The sequence below is a fragment of the Thermobia domestica genome, chromosome 13 (genome assembly GCF_964235325.1).
Source record: "Thermobia domestica chromosome 13, izTheDome1.hap1.1, whole genome shotgun sequence".
Lineage (NCBI taxonomy): Eukaryota > Metazoa > Arthropoda > Insecta > Zygentoma > Lepismatidae > Thermobia > Thermobia domestica.
Genome location: NC_137466.1, coordinates 190,571,876 through 190,591,951, shown reverse-complemented (window position 1 = coordinate 190,591,951; position 20,076 = coordinate 190,571,876). Strand labels below are relative to the sequence as shown.

The window sequence follows — 20,076 nt, the reverse complement described above, 5'->3', positions numbered from 1 at the left end:
TTATTTTATAATTTTCTTCAAATTTTGCAAGGAAGTTCATTAATACACCATAAAAATTTAGTTAACGGTGTGGAATATCTACGCTGTCTTTGTCCTTTAAGCCCATTGACTTTTGTGGGGATTTTCTTTTCTTTTTTTTTTTTTTAAGACTGGAATTTTAGTTCTTTGAATTCACTGATTTCTTCAAATTCATTTAAGTGTTCCTTACTTTGTAGAAAATTACATTTGTTTTATATAATAATCAAATTTATTTTAAATAATATGAAATATAACATATGTTTAATGCGAATACATTTTTAACTAGACCTGAAGACGAAGTGAATAAAATAATAATTAAAATTCTAGTTCATTTAAAAAAAACAGAAGAAATAATTCCTCATATACATCAATGGGCTAAAAAAAATAAAGATGGCGTAGGTATTCAACGTTGTTAATGATAGGGTATAAATTTTCTCTACAGTCGCAAAAACATCTCTACAGTCGCAAATGACTGGCCGCAAAAGACCCTGCCGCTCAAATCCACGACATGCAACTTGGAAACCATTGATCAAGGACGGGTGCAGGGGCGCACCCACGCGGGGAGTCCATCTAGTCCGGACCCTCCACTTGTAACTCGACATATACTCAGGGCCGGCGCAAGGGGGCAGGTCGAGCCGTGCCACTACCCAGGGCGGCAAATCTAATAGGCAGCAAAATTTGAAAAAGAAAATAATACAGGGGCAGCAAAATTTGAGAAAGAAAATAATAAAGGGGCGGCATGTGAAAGTACCGCCCAGGGCGGCAAAACTTCTAACGCCGGCCCTGCATATACTTGTACACTCTCTTAATAAACCTATATACTTTGTTTAAGGAGCACGGTAGCTCAGTGATAGAGAGATTACCTCTGGTGCATGGTGTCCCCGGTCAAGTAAGTTTGTGGTGAACAACATCGTACACGTGGGTTTTCTCGGGGTACGCCCGTTTCCTCCCACATTCTCATTCCAGCAATTCTTTCATTATCGTTCCCTTGCTTTAATTTTGGGGGCCGCGGTGGCTCAGTGGTAAAGCGTTCACCTCTGGTGCTTGGGGTCCCGGATTCGATCCCAGCCCCCACCAAGTGAACTTTGTGGTGGACAAACACCGTGTGCGTGGGTTTTCTCGGGGTTCTCCCGTTTCCTCCCACTTTCTTCATTCCACCATTTCACTCATCATCACCGTCTCCTTTAGCCTAACCGGCATAACCGTGGGACGTAAAATTCAAAGATTTCATTTCATTTTCCTTGCTTTAATTATCGTCTCCCTTAACCTAACAGCATAATCGTGGAATGTTAAACTCAAAGACTTCATTTTCAAAGATTTTATTATACTTTGTTTAGCAGAGAAGTGATTGATGTAGCCTTAAGGTTTAACCTCACACTTCATCTGTACTTTCTCTTTTCTTATAAAAACAATCTAGTTCTATCATTGTTTCTGAGAATATAGATTGCAGTACTTAACAATTAATTATATTATTTTTTCGATGCAAAATAACACCGGTTCTGTTATACATAGATATAGTGTCTTGTAGTATTGAAACCCTCCCAACAAAAATTTCTTGGGACACCCCTGGACGAATGAACCTGTCGCGTATAAAACTAAGACACAAAAACACAAATAAGAACTTTATAACATTATCTCTCTGGTTCAATACTTTAATTTTGAATTTATCGAAAATAATTTTCTCTCTCCATCTTGTTAGATTTTTTTATTATTATTTTCGTTTTATCTTGGAGATCTCGTGCCAAGGAAAGATGGAAGTCTATTGTAGTAAGAGTAGATTGTGCAAACGAAATGAAAAGAAAGGAAAAGTAGATATGATAAATTTGAAGAGGATGTAAACATTAGAAGGAAAGGAAATGTAGATGAAAGCAATTCGTGAAGATAAAGGTAAAAGAGAGAGAGAAAGTAAACATCAATAACAGGAATTGGGTGAAATTCTAGGAAGAACAAAGAGGGGTCGAGAAGAAGCAGCTTCCCTTTTCTTCCACCCGACCTCTTTGCTGGAAGAGTGAGGATTTCGTTAGGGTTAAAGAATTATTGGAAGAGTCAAGCAAAAGATAAAGAGAATTAGTTTTTTTCTTCAGCGAATCTTTTTCTTCAAATAAAGAGACATTGAAAAAAACTGAATGAATAAATAATAAAGGAAAAATTAGGAAATGGACTAAGAAAATATAATAGAACTATTTTATAAAAAAGTGTATATATAGGAAACAGATGAAAAGCGAATAGAAAAGAAATTTGATCCAGAAGGATAAGTAGTTGAACATCAATTTTATAATTTGATTGTTTCTGTTCTTTTTCGAATATTGGAGGACTTATAAGAGTGAAACAAATTATACAACAAAAAGTAGTTAAGAAAGAGACATGATGGATGGGAAATTAAGTTTCCGTGTGCTGCATTTTACAAGTAGTAGGTGCCACATTTTTAGGATTAGGCGTGCCACCATTAGGAGAACACAAATAGCAATACATACAGGGTGGCCCAAAAGTATGTATACACCCTTGCATTTATCAAGTATAACATTCTAGCTTATAGGTTTATTTGCTTCGGCTGATCCGAGCTTACGTTGTAAGTAAAATGACATTAAAAACAAATAATAAGGAAAGGTAAGTCTACCTAATGGATAACAATAAGAAATGATATAAAAAGCAATGAGTTGATCAGTACGGGACTGTATACCTACTTTTGGGCCACCCTGTATAATTGCTACTTACAAGGTGTGATCAAAAAGTACGATGAATGTAGTTTCACAGTGCCATCTATCAATGTTGTACCCATTTCAACTAGTAAGTCAGGTAGCCTAAATAAACTTTAGTACAATCACTGTCGAGTTTGAACTAATTTAGTACAATCACTGTCGAGTTTGAATGAGTTTAGTACAATCACTGTCGAGTTTGAACGAGTTTGAACGAGTTTGTACAATCACTGTCGAGTTTGAACGAGTTTAGTACAATCACTGTTAGTTAACTTCCAGAAGCAGAAGAGTGAGGACGTGGGAAGAGTGTCTGTCGCAAGCCAACATTAAGATTTGTTCTAAGCTGAAAAAGAGGGGCCAAAGAAGCTCACGAAATGTCAAAATCAGTGTATGGCGATGAAGCTATGGCATTCAAGACTATTTACAAGTGGTATGAGAGTCAAAATACGAACAATGATCGAGACGTCCTTCGACGTCAGAAACAGATGAAAACGTACAAAAAGTGGAACAAATGATTTGTTCAAACAGGCGAATGACTATTCGAGAACTTTCCAAAGAACTAAACATCTCGTATGGGTCCCTGAAAAATATTTTAACGTCTTGTTAAAGAGGCAAATGGATTCCTTCTTTGCCACGAAAACTCTCGTGCGACACTTTGGTTTTGCTCCGCGAGTTTTTAGCCGATGTCTATCCACACTCATTGTGCTTTCCAGATATACTGTAGCATCTTGAGACTTCTGACTCTTCCCAAACATTAAAACCGTGCTTAAAATAAAACGTTTTGACACCATTCCTGACATTTAGAGGGCTACGATAAAGCAGCTGAACGCCCTTCCGAAAGAAGCCTTCCAAAAATGCTTCCAGTCATAGATTCAACTTTGAGATAGGTGCATTGCTAGCCAAAGACAATACTTTGAAGTTCTCAATTTTCTCGAAATTACACATCAGAATTCACCCTCAAGCATATTTTGTTTAGCTCGTTGGTGATTTTTCATCTTTTCACAATATTATACGTAATTTTATATGTAATCATACAAATTTTATAACATGCTTGCCAACATATGTATTCATTTCATCGGCAGAAACATAGAAAAATGGCAAACAGTGATCGTGGCTTTCGACTTCATTTTTCCTATCTGTGGATTCTAACCTAAATACCTTGTTTAAAATTCAAATTGAAATCTCTATTTGCACCTAGGAATATTTGATTCATTATTTGCAGTTCAATGTCCCTTGCAACTTCAACCAAACTATATGAGATGAAACCTATTACTTAGAGAAAGTAGAATCCAAACCTTTACTCTGGTTTATATCCAAGAGTTCAGAGTAACTATAGTTAATGCAACCGGTTTTTTTTTTTGGTCAAGATGCGACATTGGCCTAGTTGTTTTAGAACCACGTCGTGAAGTAATCATACTCTTAAGTGGCTGATTATTTTCTTTAATTATTATTATAGATTTACATTCATTTTGATCTTTATTTTTCTTTCTTCTTGCAGGTTATCGTTGTTTCAAAGCAGTCATGTTCCTGACTGGCTTCATCTTTGGCTCTATCATTGTTTACGTGATCTGTTTGCAAGAGAATCTACTTCCAGCATACGGTAATGTAGGTTAGTATCACACAAACCTCTTCTCTTTTTTTTCTTTCTTTTCATTGCAATAAGTATTTTGATTGCAAATTCATCTTTGCACTTTGGTTATTGTTCGTTGTTATCAAAGCCATCATTTGAGCTTGATATATAACCTAGCTATAAAAAATAAATGAAATGTGAAAGTATGGATGAGAAATGTAAAGGAAATAATATTTTTTTTAAAAAGTGCATTTAGGTTGCATTGCAAGATATTTTCTGATTTTACCTGAATGCTACAGTAATAAAAGAAAAAAATACGGTAATTGCTTCCTTCAAACATTTCTTGTGAAACGAAAATAACCGGCTTCCAAGACTGTGTATAAAGCAGGGATGTCCAAGCGAGCCCATGTGAACAATAGCCCTATAAGTGAATAGCGACCCAGAGCCCAAATCCGAGCGTGCTCGAGCCAGAGGCGGATCTACAAGGTAAAAACTCAGAGCGGGGGAGACCTCAGAATATGGTGCATATATCATGAGTTTACTATACACTTTCAAAAATATATAGATCTGAATACAGTAATAGCTTTAATTATTTGTGTCACTCAAAAACTGGAGAGAGCCTAGGCTCTCGGCCGCATATTTTCTTTTCACGCGTTACCCTAGCCAACTGTGTTAAGTTGGTCACAAGGAAGCGAGTGAGGGTAGATTTTCATCGAAATTGTACCACCCGAATGTGACGTGATATTATTATGGGGATCAAGGTGAAACAAAACGAGCTCTGTGGGGCTTCTAACCCCCTTATCTCGCTCAACTATGTTCCGTATCGTAAGTAAATCACTTTTTATGCATTATATATTACGTACAAGGACAAATGAATATTATTTTCATCTTATTTTAATGATAAAAGTGTTATTAAAATTTAAAACAACCTTTTCCTTGGGCCGGGTTTGAACCCACGCCAAAAACGATTCTCTTTACTAGCTCGTGCGCTAGCAAGCTTGGCCACTAGGACCGACAGTAGTTGGCATTTAATTTATACTATATGTATGCTACGTGGCGAAAAACGGATAACTTCAACCAACCAGAGCCGTGTATTTAGCTCCTATGGCTAGAGTCGAGCGTGATTAAAAATACATGCCTCTTTGAGGATAGCGAGCCCCATTGAGGATAGCGAGCCTGACTCCACGTGAGCCCGAGTGAGACCCAATTATACTGTAGATATCTCTGATACTCACATGACTAGAGCTCAATTATTGAAGTAAATCAAAATTCTTCTGCGTCACGAAAGATCTACTAAGAGTGTGATATAACAACATTTAAACCATATTTATTTTTGGAGTATACACGTATCTTTAGATGTTGATAAATGCTCTTCATTGCGTTCACACAACCATTTTATCAGTTGATAGTTTTTATACTATAAATCATATAACAGTGTTTCAAATAAGGATATGGGTGAAGTAATGTTGCACACGAGACTTGTGAAATTTCTCGTCTCGTCTCGAATTTTAAAAAGTGTTTCTGGTCTCGTTTCGGAGACGAGACGAGAAACTTCGAGCGTGAAAGAGCTTTGGGGCACAAGCATTTTTAGTCAAAGCCGTTGGTTTCAACCGTCGAATTTTCACTTTTAATTCAGCTATAATTAATGGTTACTAATGGCGTTAATTTCAACCAACCAATATTCACCATATGACTAACGTTTATTTTTGGTAGTTAAGTTCAAAAGTGATTGCCAATTTGGTCGCTTTTCCGATGAAAATTAATTGGTTGAAAACTATTGCGGACATCATCAGCGTAGTTACACCGTTGAAAAGTAGTTGTCACCACTTAAAATCAGTCGTTGGTCAATACTCATGCTAACACGTGTGAGCGCGAGAGCTGTTCAAGATAGCAAGAGCGAGCCCGATGAAGTTAGCTAGCACGAGATCGAGCTAACGTGAACCTAGTTAAGAATAGGAAGCCTGAGCTCGACGGAATACAAAGTTGAGCTAGCGTGAACCTAGTTAAGAATAGGAAGCCTGAGCTCGACGGAATACAAAGTTGAGCTAGCGTGAACCTAGTTAAGGATAGGAAGCCTGAACTCGAGGGAATACAAAGTTGAGCTAGCGTGTAATGTTTCTTCCAGGCATAGACTACCTTCTCCCGAGACTGGCACTCCTGGTGTCAACCAACCGCATCCCCGGAAAATCTAAATTAAATTGGAATTACATGTCGCCCTATTGTAGAGAAGTCCTTTAGAAAATAGTGTCTCAGTGCGGCTCCCGTACGTTTATATCACCCTTCCTCCTCCTGAAAGAATTTTCTGGAAAACAGCCTGTTAGTGTGACCCTAATTGGGATTAATAAGCGCAAGAAAACCCTTTGAGGATAGTGATCCAGGGCCCGAGTAAGTCCCAATTACAAAATGGCCGTCACTTCTGGCAGTTCAACGCCAGAGAGGGAGGGGCAAAGTGGAGCGCCTCCGGTAGCTAGATCTACTCCCCCCCAAACATATTATACTGTATTATAGGTCACGTATTATAAAACTAGACTTGTCGTTATACCAAAGGGGATAGCTACTCCTTAAAAATTTCTCTGCCCCTTATTTTGTCCCTGCCCCAAGAAATTAAAATTTGCTTCGCCACTGATCTCTGACATGAAGTACCAGGACCATAGACAGGGAAGAACATTGATAACGGTCTCCAAAACGGTCTCATCCCTGGTAAATTATGTCCAGGGGCGGCGATTAGGGGGCAAGAGGGAACTGTTGCCCCCCATTTTTTTTAAGTGACCCCGTAATGTATATAGTTTCATTTGGAAATGTAAAGTTTTTGTGTGTATTACTGTTTCACAGAAGAAAATGGTGCCATATAATTCGTATTTGCCGTTGCGTGAGTGCGTATTGGTTATTTGTCTTCCCGTGGAGTAAAGAAGCTACAGGAATTGTGTTTTAATTGCAATTCAAAGTAATTAATATTGCAATTGCGTATTTCTTTTTAAATGCTGTAGCATATGCTTGTAGTATTTACCGTCTTTCATTTTCTAAGAGTAATAACATACATTTAATGGCATGTGTGGAATTAAAAATACAAGTTGTCCATTAATACAAGTTGCCCAGTTTCAATATAACTTCTACAAAACAAGCCTCATTATTCATTATTATAATTAATATTATTCTTGCTATTTACTTGTTTTGCAAATTTGTTATTAAATAATCTGATCACACAATTTTCCAGACAGAATTTTAAGATGTTAATGAGCAAGGAATCAAATCTCTTCTTACACTTTCGTTATTTAAGAGTACAAAGGGCTAGTACCTACTTGCGTTGCTCTTGTCAATTTACTTAATAAAATATGAAATACAATACTACGTTATTTTTACTGAAAAAGGTAGTATCCTATTAGTTATACAACCATTCGTCAAACAAAATGTTTAGAAACAGCCAGGAAAACTAACATTGATATACAAATATTCAGAGGCGGATCCAGGGGGGCGATTGGGGCAATCTCCCCCCTCCCCCAGAAGACGAAACTTTCTTATTTTATATATAAATAAAGTCCATTCCAGAGTTTGGAAAAGTAGTTCTAAGTAGCAGTATTACAACCCACCGTCCCCCCCCCGAGAGGTCCGTCCTGGATACGCCTCTGCAAATATTCAGATCATGTCTTGCCCCCGCCCCAATTTTTAACGTCCAATCGCCGCCACTAATTATGTCCAATAATTATATAAAGATATAGTGAGCTTGCATTAGTTCTCCTGATTTTTTTCTTTCTTTTTGGCTAGGTGTCCCCGTGAAGCACTGTTCCCAAAACAAACATGATAAATGCATTGTGTTTTTAAGAAACACATTATTACTTCAAGTAGATTGGAAAGTAACCACAACTTGTTTCCCCCTCTCAATTGCTGTGCTAATACTTTTCTTCTTTGTTGCTCTCAGATTATTTATGTGTTAAAATGTGCTTTGAAGATTCGCTGTTTATTAGTTTTATCGTAAAAAAAAAGAAAAGAAAAAAGTTTTCTGAATAATGTAAAACAGCTTTCTTTCCTGAAAGACGAAAGAAAGAAAAAAACTGTTTTTTTAGCTGAGCAAACATGTGTATGGCAAGGTGCCATAGAAAATAAGAATGACGATGGATGAATATTCCGTCTTCTTCTTCTTCTTTTTTGTCAAAACGAAGAATGAAAAGAGTAAGAGAGAAATGTCACGGAGACACAGTAACCCAAATAGATCTGTTGACAAGTTCATTATCATAAAGTTAACAGTATATGTTTCATTTGGATTTTAATTTTTCTTTTAACATGTTTTTTATTATTATTATTATTTGAGAAAAGTTTTCGTTTTCAGTTGTATATTTGAAATAAAGTAGGCCTAGTATTACGTATACTAGTGCAGTACACAGGCATTTCCTTTTGGGAAGACTGTATAGAGGCAATTCTAAGTAAGTGAGCTATATTTCTGAGTTTATAATGTCTGTTTCATTTTCATATAATAATAATAATAATAATAATAATAATAATAATAATAATAATAATAATAATAATAATAATAATAATTTTATTTTCAATGCTTTGAACAGCTCATTGGCAAAAATACAACACTATGTTAAAACGATTATACAATCATTTAAAACAGACAAGAAAATTTGTAGTATAGAATAAATAGAATAAATATTAGAGCAAGTTAAGGCCCTTATCAGGAGATTAATATATTCAAATTACAAGATTCAAGCTGATTATAAAACAAGATTAAAACAGAAACAGTCAATATCACAATATACCATTTGCAGAAGTGCTTCATTTAACTATCGTTTAAAGAATGAGTTAACCTTGCTTAAAATTAGATAATCGGTATGCAAAAAATCCTGATCACTTATTATCATATTTCCACATAAAAGATTGGTTCTTTGAATAAAATGTTATAACTAAAGATATTCTGAAGGTACATAATAACAATAAAATCAAGTCTCTTGTCATAAAGTTAAAACAGATTAATTTTTTGCAAAAATTGTTCTATTGTTTCTCCCAACATATGTTCATTTTAAATTGTTATAAGATATTGCCACTCTTCTCAATATTTCACGTTTTGAATTTAGTGCTACCAATGTCGACTGACTTCTTACACTATAACTCGGCACTCTTATTTCTATATTTTCCAAGCAGTAATCGCTACTATATTTATTATCCAATACCGTTTGAATAAAGTATTTATCAATAAATTTCCTTCTTTCTAATAGAGATTGAAGTCCCCAAAAAGTTAATCAATAATAATAATAATAATAATAATAATAATAATAATAATAATAATAATAATAATAATAATAATAATGCATATATCTGCCTTTTACCCATGCTAGAAATTCATCTTGTGATTTTCACTTCAGAAATATTCTCTGAGATAAGAATTATTTATCTTCACAATTGGGAGTTCATTTTCCCATTTTGTGTACACGCTAGCTGTTTAGCTTAGAAGCTGTACCTTTTTTTTTTTTCGGCTTTTAACAGGCGGGACTTGCAAATATGCTTCAGTAATATCCGAAATTTAATTTATTTCCTTTTGTGTGAACTTCTTAAGCCTCCTTTAAAACTCTGACGACGTCACTGTTGTATATAATATTTTACCATATAGTTGAAGAAAAAAGAAAGAAAGAAAGAAAAGGAAAATAAGGAAAAAGGAGTGGGAATTACGGAATTTATATTCAAGAGCATTACTTTCTACTATGGTTCCTATCTGATCAATGTTTCGACATCTTATTTTACAAAGTTAATGATTTTGTATCGCACATTATTATTATTATTATTATTATTATTATTATTATTATTATTATTATTATTATTATTATTATTATTATTATTATTATTATTATTATTGCAGCCAAGCTCCTCTTTACTCGACTTAGGCGTTCGTTTATCCGGATACTCCACCGCAGTGGTGCCCCCCCTTATGTCCATGACGCACCCCCCCCAATTGTCTATCCGTAGGTGTTCATCCATGAAAAAAATCTTTTCGATTAATTTTACACCCCCTCAAACATATTTATATAGATTTTTACCCCCCCCCAATATTTCAATGACGCAGTTTGCGTCATAGCCCCCCTGCTCCACCGAGATGCATGAACCATTCGAAAGCGCGCGCTGACTGTCTTAAGTGGTCGCATGTTCCGATCGGAAATACCATTGGGGAATAATCACCGAAAAATTGGATGCCCGTAGACTTAATCTTGGAAAAGTATTTGGAGCGCCAATTCTCATTGTATACAATGAGAAATAGAATTTTCAACGTTAAAAATAGGGTGAAGCCCTTTAAGTTTTGTATTGCAAACACAATTTTTCAAAGCGATTATGCTTTACGCTGATATGCCAAATATAGGTATTTGCATGTCGTGTTCGTTCACGAAAACATTTGATACACTAAAAAAGTTTATGTTGCATGGGCAGCGTATAAAGATGCCAGCGATTGGTATGCAACATCCCTGAGACAATGGAGAACTGGCTGATACCATTCCCAGTGAAAAAACGACGAATACTGTGTTTTCTTTTTGGGGAGGGAGGAGGACTTTTCACGCTAGAACCGCCTCCTCATTGGTTACAGTCTTTGGTCGCCTGCTACTTGTCCTATTTTCCACAATGCTAATTTCTCAGAATTGACGATTATTCACGCCACCATGCTGTGCGCTGTTGTAGTTTTCTGCAGTGTCTCTAGAACTGCATTCCCCGAATATTAGGATGCTTTCTATCTTCTGTTTCTTTGTCACAAACATCTGAGATAACCTGCAACAATAAGAGATTCTGTCAGTAACAATGAGATTTCTCACTTTTAGTGTCAGTAACTTGCAAATCATACAAGATGTGGAAATAACAATTATACTTTTGGATTTCTGAGCTTATGTTAATGTTAATTGATATTCGACATGACCCCTTTCCCATTTGACATTTGTATTCAAGATGGCGGCTTAGTCACCATGTAATCTACAAGTTGTGACCCCCTTCTACTACTATCTCCCATTCACAGATTTCACATATCCCTCTTAAGTTTCAAACTAAAAGGGTGTCCAAAGACCATTAACTCTCTCTGTATAGTACTTGCTTTGCTACCTAACTTAGATTATCAGCTAACAGCTATACAATATTACAATCACGTTTTATGTTTAAAGGTTCTGTAGCATTTCTATTATTTAAACTTTGAAAATACGAAAATAAATTACCCAGCACTTACTTAGTTTTAGACTTGTTATTGAAAGTTGCTAATGAAAGACCAAGAAAGGAATGGCGGATTTTAATATGTATAATAGGTCTGTTTTAGGTAGGATGCATACAAGAATTGTTATGCATAATCATTTAGTATTCAATAGCTTAAAGATCTTGAACAGAAATAGAAAAAAATAAAATATCAAACATGTAGAGTCTGTCAAATTTTCCAAAGCTGAATTATAACTTTTTATTTCAAATGGTTCTTTATTCATAATTTCACAATTTACTTCTCTTAGTGCCTCCGCCCACTTGCTTATTCTTTACGCCATCCCCAGTGGAACACGCCCTTAGGTTGGAAACCACTGCCTTAGACAGTACTTCGTAACGTGGCCGGATTTAGCCAATTCAGAACTGAAATGGAACGGGACCCAGAATCTAGAGGATACAAATACACGTCTGTCATGTTCATATACACTAGAAAATGTTTGGTAATGCAGTGCTCTTACATGCCCTCTTTTCTGTATCCATTAATGTCTCATTAATTGTTTTAGAAGTCAGAAGAAAATGTCAATCACTAGAACATGAGAGTGCCCAAAATTCGCTAAATTCGCCTTTCAACAATCTTACTCTTAATACATTATTTATTTATTAGTATTTCATAACCAGCTTATTCCAGTTTGCTATGGTGTATGAATTAGTAGAACATACCTAGAATTTTTGGAAAGTAAACTTAAGTGAAATCGTTAAATGAGTTGGTAGTTGGCAGAGATGAAGAGAACATCAGCTGATTCTTCTATTTTATGCAACAAGGTAGGAGGCCGTTGAGTTTGGTCCAAATCATCTTGCATCGATGCAGTCCATTACGTCAGCAAGTTGAAAGATTCAAACTTATCAACCTACAACGACTCTTTCCTACAAAAACTGCGTCAGTATTCGATAACTTTGAAAGATTTATGTGCTTGCTTAGAACAATGTCATGTATTTTAATACATTATCTTTGTTAGTATAAATGTGTTGCATTGAAAATTCAGTAAAGACGTCAAATTTTGATTTTATATTATATATGTACATTTAGATATACAGAGTCCGCCAGAAAAATGTATACACTATGTTTAAAAAAAATAATATATCATATTTCTTAATTACCTTTAATTATTGTTCAAACATGTGTTACAAACTTTCAGGTAAGCATATGTTTACATTAGATGATCAAATTGTTGGCCTTTGGCAGCCAAACACCTAACAGAACGACGAGCGGTTGTTGCGGTCAATGTATCAATAGAGACCGATGCATGCACATATCGCCAATCGTTCCATGCGCCTCAAACTTGTCAACAATGCGTTTGATTGTTAGGCAGGTTGGTAATTTAGTACCAAACTCCCCTCTCCACTGACGCTGCACTTCGATGGCATTCCCAAATCTGATGAAACACTTCAAAACGTACTTACGCTGCTCGAACGTCAAGCATACTCCTGCCATTTTCTTATCTCACTAACCGTGCTGACAGTAACGACATCTGTTGAGCGAAAACTACTACAATATAATTTTAACTGAAAACAATTGACAATGCTAACATCTGTTGGCGAAAAAACATACTACAACATACTTAAATTTCAGAAAAATTGCCAGTATCCTAATACAACATGACAAAGAGTGTATACATTTTACTGGCGGACTCTAATATAAAATCAAAATTTACATTTTAAGTTAATTGGCGAAACTATTTACTAATTTTAAATTATATTGATAATGGTTAGTACTTCGTATGTATTCCTTCTTTGATTTTTCACTACATTTAAATTCATAATAAATTGTTTTAAAAATGTTACTTCCATAGTGTTGAAAGATAATGAATTAATGGACTGAGTAATGAAATTTGAAAAATAATTTTGTAATAGGTCTACTAAAGGAATTTCATTATCTTATAATGCTATCCTTTCATTTAGAATGTGCCATTTACTACATTTTGTGTCAACTTTCCTACTCTTGTTTACAGATGTTTAAGTCATATTCAATACGAAGTTAGCTTACGCCGCATCTAGACAATGAAGCATAATAAATATTTAAATTTCTATTTACAATTACAGTATATTGAATCCTATAAAACCTTTTGCAGTCACTTTTAAATTTGTTCCGTATTATCATTTACCAACAGAATACTCCTTCTTCGCACGAGAAGAATATCTTTCATTTTGGACATAAACGGCACTAAGACTGTCACCAATCACTTAGGAACCTCTCGTTTTCAATTATTTTTAATGAGGAGTATTAATGGGAGCTGAATTTGGATTTAAACGGCATCAGAAGTGTCACTGTTCATCTCAACGACCCCGAAAACTATGGATTTGACACTAATATCGGTCATTTTCAATCATTTTTATAAATCTCTCTCCTCCCTTCCCCTAAGTTGCACCGTAAAAGTGAAATGATAAAAAACATTCCAATCCTGAACCTCATCTATGTTGAAAATTTGATCGAGACCGGTCGGGTGGTTCAAGAGTTATTAAGTAATAAACATAGTCACTTTCATTTTTACATACAGTATATAGATAACGGGACAATATCTTTGTCTCTTCATTGAACAAAATACTACTTTAAGAAAAAGTTGTAAAAGCCTCACAATTAATTGTCACAATGATATTTTATTTTTAAACACTATGTGCCTGATTAAATCTATGAAATGTAAATTCCTTTGTATTACAATTTATTTTGTTTTGGATTACGGATTAACGTTGTTTTCCTTTCTCCCTCTCTCTACAGGTGTAGCATTAGGTGCTGGCATTTTGTTTGGACTCATTACGATGTTAGTGCAGTATGTTGGCCTTTTCATGACAGGGTTTCACACCGGTCTTTTCTCTGGCATCATCTCCTTAATGGTCATGGAACACTTCTACCATCCACCTAACGTCTGGATGACGGCAGGAATTCTTCTTGGCGGTGGACTCCTATTCGCTGTTCTTAATTTGTACTGGCAAAAAGGATTAACGATCCTTGGAACGAGTATGTATGGTGGTGCCATAATGGCTGCGTCAATGGACTATTTCATAGAAAAGTTTATCATGGTGTATTGGATCTGGGACCATGTGGCTCTGAAGAAAAGTCAGCTGCCGTGTTGGTTTAGTTGGCTTATATTGTCAGTGTGGCCCTTTATGATTGTGGTAGGAATGATTACGCAATGGGTGGTAACCGGTAGAGGAATATACCATCAAGAGTGTAAGTATAAGGACTCTGAAAACAACGTTATACCTACGTCTAATACTAGTGTTACATCAAACCTGGGTACTGTTAAGTAAGCATTATAATATGTGTTCAAAATATATTAATGGTGTCATCTAAGTCAGCCATGTGTGTAAGGTGTAATGCTAAAAGCACATTATTTCTAAATGTCTTAATAAAATGAAATGTGATTGTGAAAATAGATAAATATGTTGATTTAATATGATTAGTACTGACAATAACATAGTTACGCTCTAACTTAAATAATGGTTTCTTCGCAAAACTACCTGCAAATGACATGCTGTTTCAATTATAAGATCATTAGATGATGATTTCATTATCCATAAAGTATTAGATCGGATGAAGCGATGGAATGTCGTTTCGTTCATATTATTCGTCGATATGTGTAAAATTATATATATACTGTAAATTGTCCAATTGCTCCTTGAAATAACAAGATTTATATATTAATAAAACAATACGGAAATACCATTTGCAAGGAAGTGTACCCCAAAGTATAGTTATAGGCCCTTTACTTTCTCGTACTGACCTCAATGACCTTGAACTAAACATTTTAGTTCTTAGTTTGATTCACTTTGTGTGTGTGTTTACTCAAAACTTCAAAAAATAATAAATACATAATTAAATAAATAAAACAAACTTAAGTTAAAATCAATAGAATATAACTTTACAGACATTATCTACGAAAAACAACGTTACTTTAAATATTAACAAAATGTCAAGATTTTACTTTACCAATTTGAACTGTAAAAGCAGTATGTTAATATGGAAGTTCAAGCGTACTTGAATGGACAGAGAGAACGCTATATTTCCAATAGTGTACATCCTTGTGCTCCCTCTGCTTCATTAAACAAGATCTGAAGGTAATGGTAATGAAGATGTCTGACTAACGAAGCGTGTAGACAACGAACTAATTTCATGGACAGATACAGATGACTTGCGAAGAAAACCCTTTGAACAGCCATCAAAAAGTCTTTTGAATACTGTTCTTTGTCAAGCTGATTTAGATGCATGAATGCAAATGGAACTAAGGCCAGCGGTAAACAAAACAACACCGCATATATAATTCAAGCATTTCTTTAACTGCAGAGTTCAAATATATTTGTATTTTCTGAAAGAATATAGTCAGAATGTATCGATTTTAGGCTTTCATAGAAACACGAACAACAATATAGATTAAATTAAGGTTTGCTGCCTCTGATATAATTTGGGTCAAACGCTTTATATAATGACCGAAGTTGGAATAATTGCAGGCGGATAGAATTCTATATAAAAAAAAAATAATAATAATAATAAAAAAATAAAAAAAGTAATTTAATCTCATTCGGCCAAGAAAATGCTGCAAAACATCTATAAATAGGTAATTATACTCTCGAGTTACAGGGAACACAATTAAGATAATTTGTGTGTTACAATTAAGATAATTTCACTATGAAATTCGAAAAAACGTTATGTATTCATATGAAGGTAATTCAATCCTGGGAAGAGGGAGGTTGTATTTCCTGCAAAGCTCCTCCACTCCCTTTCCTCGAGCTTTCGACTCTTCTTTAAAACCTGGATTATAGCTAATTTAAGAGGCAGAAACAATACAAAAACGTTTATAAGGTAAAACAGAAAATAACTCTTCAGAGAACTGATATGTGTAACTTGTACTATCATAGATAAGGTATCCTTTGAATGCCATTCACTCTGGTTTTGGAACTGTGTTATCTTATTTAAAAATAAGATTTGACCAAAGCAAAACACTTTTAATAACTAATTGTGTTACAGTTTGGCCTTCAGCAGACACATTACGAAATAAAATTTAGATGCTACAGCTTATATATCTGATGAAGACAATAACATTTTGCCGAAACTGTAACCCAATTTTAAAAGTGTTTTGGTAAGATTTTGTTTTTGATTAAGGCAACGTAGTTCCAAAGCTAGAATGAATGAAATTCAGATGATACCTTATCTATGATAGTAAAAGTTATAGATATAAGTTCTGTGAGGAGTTTTTTTTATTTGTTTTACCTTCTAAACGTTTTTGTAGTTGTTCTTCCTTTGTAATTAGCTGTGATCCGGGCTGTAAACAAGAGTCAAAAAAGCTAGAGGGAAAGGAATGGGCAAGCTTTTGACTGGATCACAGCTAAGTGAAAAAATGAAAGAAAATTCTCTCATTTTCTTATATATATATATATATATATATATATATATAAACTATAGCATCTAGGTTTTATTCCATAACGTGTCAGATGAAGATCTAATAATACATTACCGAAATTGTAACACAGTTATTTATTAAGTGTTTTGCTTTGGCCAGTTCTTATTTTTAATGAAGATGAGGTATCATGACACAATGATTCCTTCTTCCCCTGGTGAATTCTTTACTATTTAATTTTCTCAATATTAACCCACTTTTTCTTTGTGTTGTTAATCTTTAACAAGAATACAAGAAAGATAAAAATATTTACTAGAATTCCCGAGGTTGCTATGAATGTCTTAGAGAAAGTTAATTATTTTCAGTTCCTTCTAAAAAATAAATAAATAAATAAATAAAAAGAAAAGAAAAAGGAAAGTGGATTACTTGATTATAATATCAAATACTTCTATAGATTCAAAAATAATATAATATTATTATTGGACAACATTATTTTAATTTATTTACAAATACTTATTTAATTACTTTTCGGGTAGAAAATATTATCGTAGAAATTAAATCTATACAATGTAATAAATATTTTAAATTTATGAATGAAAATTACAGTTTGACAGTTATATTTTCATTGGTCCATATAACAGACTTAACTTTTCTTGGTTGACACCTGTTTCTCAGCATTTCACTAACTATTCCATTATCGCATGTTTGCATTTATTATTTGTTTCCCTTTTAGTCTACCAAGCATATCATGTTGAGTTTCAGTGACCAAAATTCAAATGTTCGGTGCTGAAAGCTTTCTCCCGCCTAATGTCTCTGGCCTAGCACAAAACATATGAACATGAAAACGTGTTATCCGATACGATAAAATCTGTTCTGTACTTGTAAATTTTTAGTAGATGTTTGGCTTCATTAGGCTACAGAATCTTGTGACGCAGAAAACAATAAACAGTTCTATGTATTGTAACACAGATACTACCTGGCACTAACACTCACCTATAATGTGCCATCGAAATCCACAAAAGGATTTTTATATTCCTAGCATAAATTCGTCAAGCAATAATACGGTTACCTTCAACGGGTAGACAGTAATGAAATGCTTCGGCTTCCAATAGAACAACAGGGAAGGACAGAGATTTAAAAAAAAAAATCGTATATCTGCTTATAGTTTAAGATAGTTATACGCATAAACAGATGATTCTAAATAAATAGATGGCAGTCGTGTTTTAATATGACTGTATATGAAAAGTTCTCAATATTTCTGATATTGTTACCATGATATTAAATAAGATAATTTGCATTTTGTGTAAAGGTAAGAATTTCACAACGTTAAAAAAAAAAAAAAAAAAAAAAAAAAAAAGACAAACGCTATGATTTTTAACTTGGACACTGTATCCACAAAAGAAGTATGTTTTATATAGATTTTAGTAGATTTATTATCGTTACTGTATAGAGTAAACTTTATATTATTATGCGGTGAATAGTGAGGAAGTTTATACACCAACTCAGTTATTGTGCATATATATATATATTGTTGTAACAAACAAGTCCCGTAACGAGAATAGAAAATGGATTACTTACCAGAAAATAGTAAAATAATATGCACACTAAAAAGTACAAACTAAAAGAAAAGTTTCTTTGCCCTATTTCTTTCGCTAAATGCTTCATCAGATGTGGTGAAGCAAAAGGTGAAAAATAAGAAAAAAATGAAAAATTCAACAACAGAGAAGTAACTATGAAGCATCCACATTGCCGGTACTATCTTTGAACATAGCTCTGTTCTTTATTTATTTTTGTCTGACTTATTACCATGTCTATTTGATGAAGAATTTTTTTTCCCTACTTCTTCCCATGTCTATTTGATGAAGAATTTATGTTTCTTTTTGCCCTATTTGTTTATATGTCTATTTGTGTTTGTCTTTGCTATACTTCTTCCCATGTCTATTTGATGAATTTATGTTTCTTTCTGCCCTACCTGTAGCTATGCTTATTTGATGAAGAATTTATGTTTCTTTCTGCCCTACCTCTAGCTAGATTTGATTTGATTTGAATTTAATTTAGGGTCCCGTTCAGCTGCGAGACTATATGAGACATGGACCTACAGCTTAACTTGGGATCCGAACCACATGAACTCCTACTGGGAATAGAACCCGAGTCTCTCACGCCAAAGATGCATACGCTAATCACTTAGCCACGAGGGAGCTCTACCTCTACCTACGCTTATTTGATTAAGAATTTGTGTTTCTCTTTGCCTTACATTTTCCCATGTCCTCTGATGAAGAGCTTATATTTCTTTTCGCCCTACTTCTTCCCATATCTATTTGGTAAGGAATTCGTGTTTCGTTTTGCCTTGCTTCTTCCCATGTCCATTTGATGAAGAATTTGTGTTTCTTTGTGTCTCGTTTCTTCTCATGTCTATTTGATGAACAATTATCGAAGTACTTACAGCGTACATGTTTAGTCGTGTATAACCATGTTTTCACTACTTTCTGGTTTGTAATTCATTTTCCATGCCTGTTTCGGAATTCCTTTGTTCCAACTATATATATATAATGTTGCAAGGTGTATAGGCCTATATATAATGTACAGTCTATCATGTTAAAAAAAAATGTCCAATTACATGTTTGAAAAATGTTGTATTCTTACTGAACCAAATCAATTCATTAAGTCGTCAAAAAAAAAAAAAAAAAAAAAATCTGCTGAAAAACTAGTTTTGAGAAAAATCACAATTTTCCGTTTACCTAAAAGTCACAAACTTACGGATACGGTAAGTCTTATACCTATGATAACGTCACAGCTTTCAGCTTTTTTCAGTTAATGCCCCCATTGTCATACGATGTGCCTGCTGTTAGTAAGTCAATTTCGGCCAAATCTGCAGTTTTGGTTTAGATGGTATTGATATCCTTATTTCAAACCAGAATACTATACTCTCCTATCTACAGCTCTGGGAATATGGCCTTTCAACAAGATATGGATGGTTGTTAAATTTATTATTGTTAATTTTTTTTCTCTTCGCTGATTTCATATAGCTTTGAAAAGTTTTTTGGTTTTATTATAAGATATCAACTGTAATAACCTAAGCTATAACATAACTCAAAACGAGTTAAAAATGGTTTGAAATATGTAATCTCTTAGCACCTTTGTGATATACCGATGAATTTATTTCAGTGTACTTTCAAATGCATTCATTTATATTATTATGTGATAAGAAATCCATTATTTTTATAAATTATTTATTTGCCGTACAAAA

The 20,076-nt window shown here is 34.2% G+C and overlaps 1 protein-coding gene across 3 annotated transcripts in view; it reads left to right on the top strand.

Annotated features, from left to right (window-relative positions):
- Positions 1–20,076, top strand: part of LOC145668879 (transmembrane protein 198) — a 335,961-nt gene that overhangs the window by 288,376 nt on the left and 27,509 nt on the right. For all 3 annotated transcript variants that reach the window (XR_014128114.1, XM_081737137.1, XM_081737138.1), the window contains exons 7-8: positions 4,213–4,323; positions 14,213–14,665. Coding sequence is in view for 2 of the 3 variants with exons in the window: in XM_081737137.1 (XP_081593263.1) it covers positions 4,213–4,323; positions 14,213–14,665 (564 nt within the window). In the remaining variant the exon portion in view is untranslated. The remainder of the gene's footprint in view (positions 1–4,212; positions 4,324–14,212; positions 14,666–20,076) is intronic.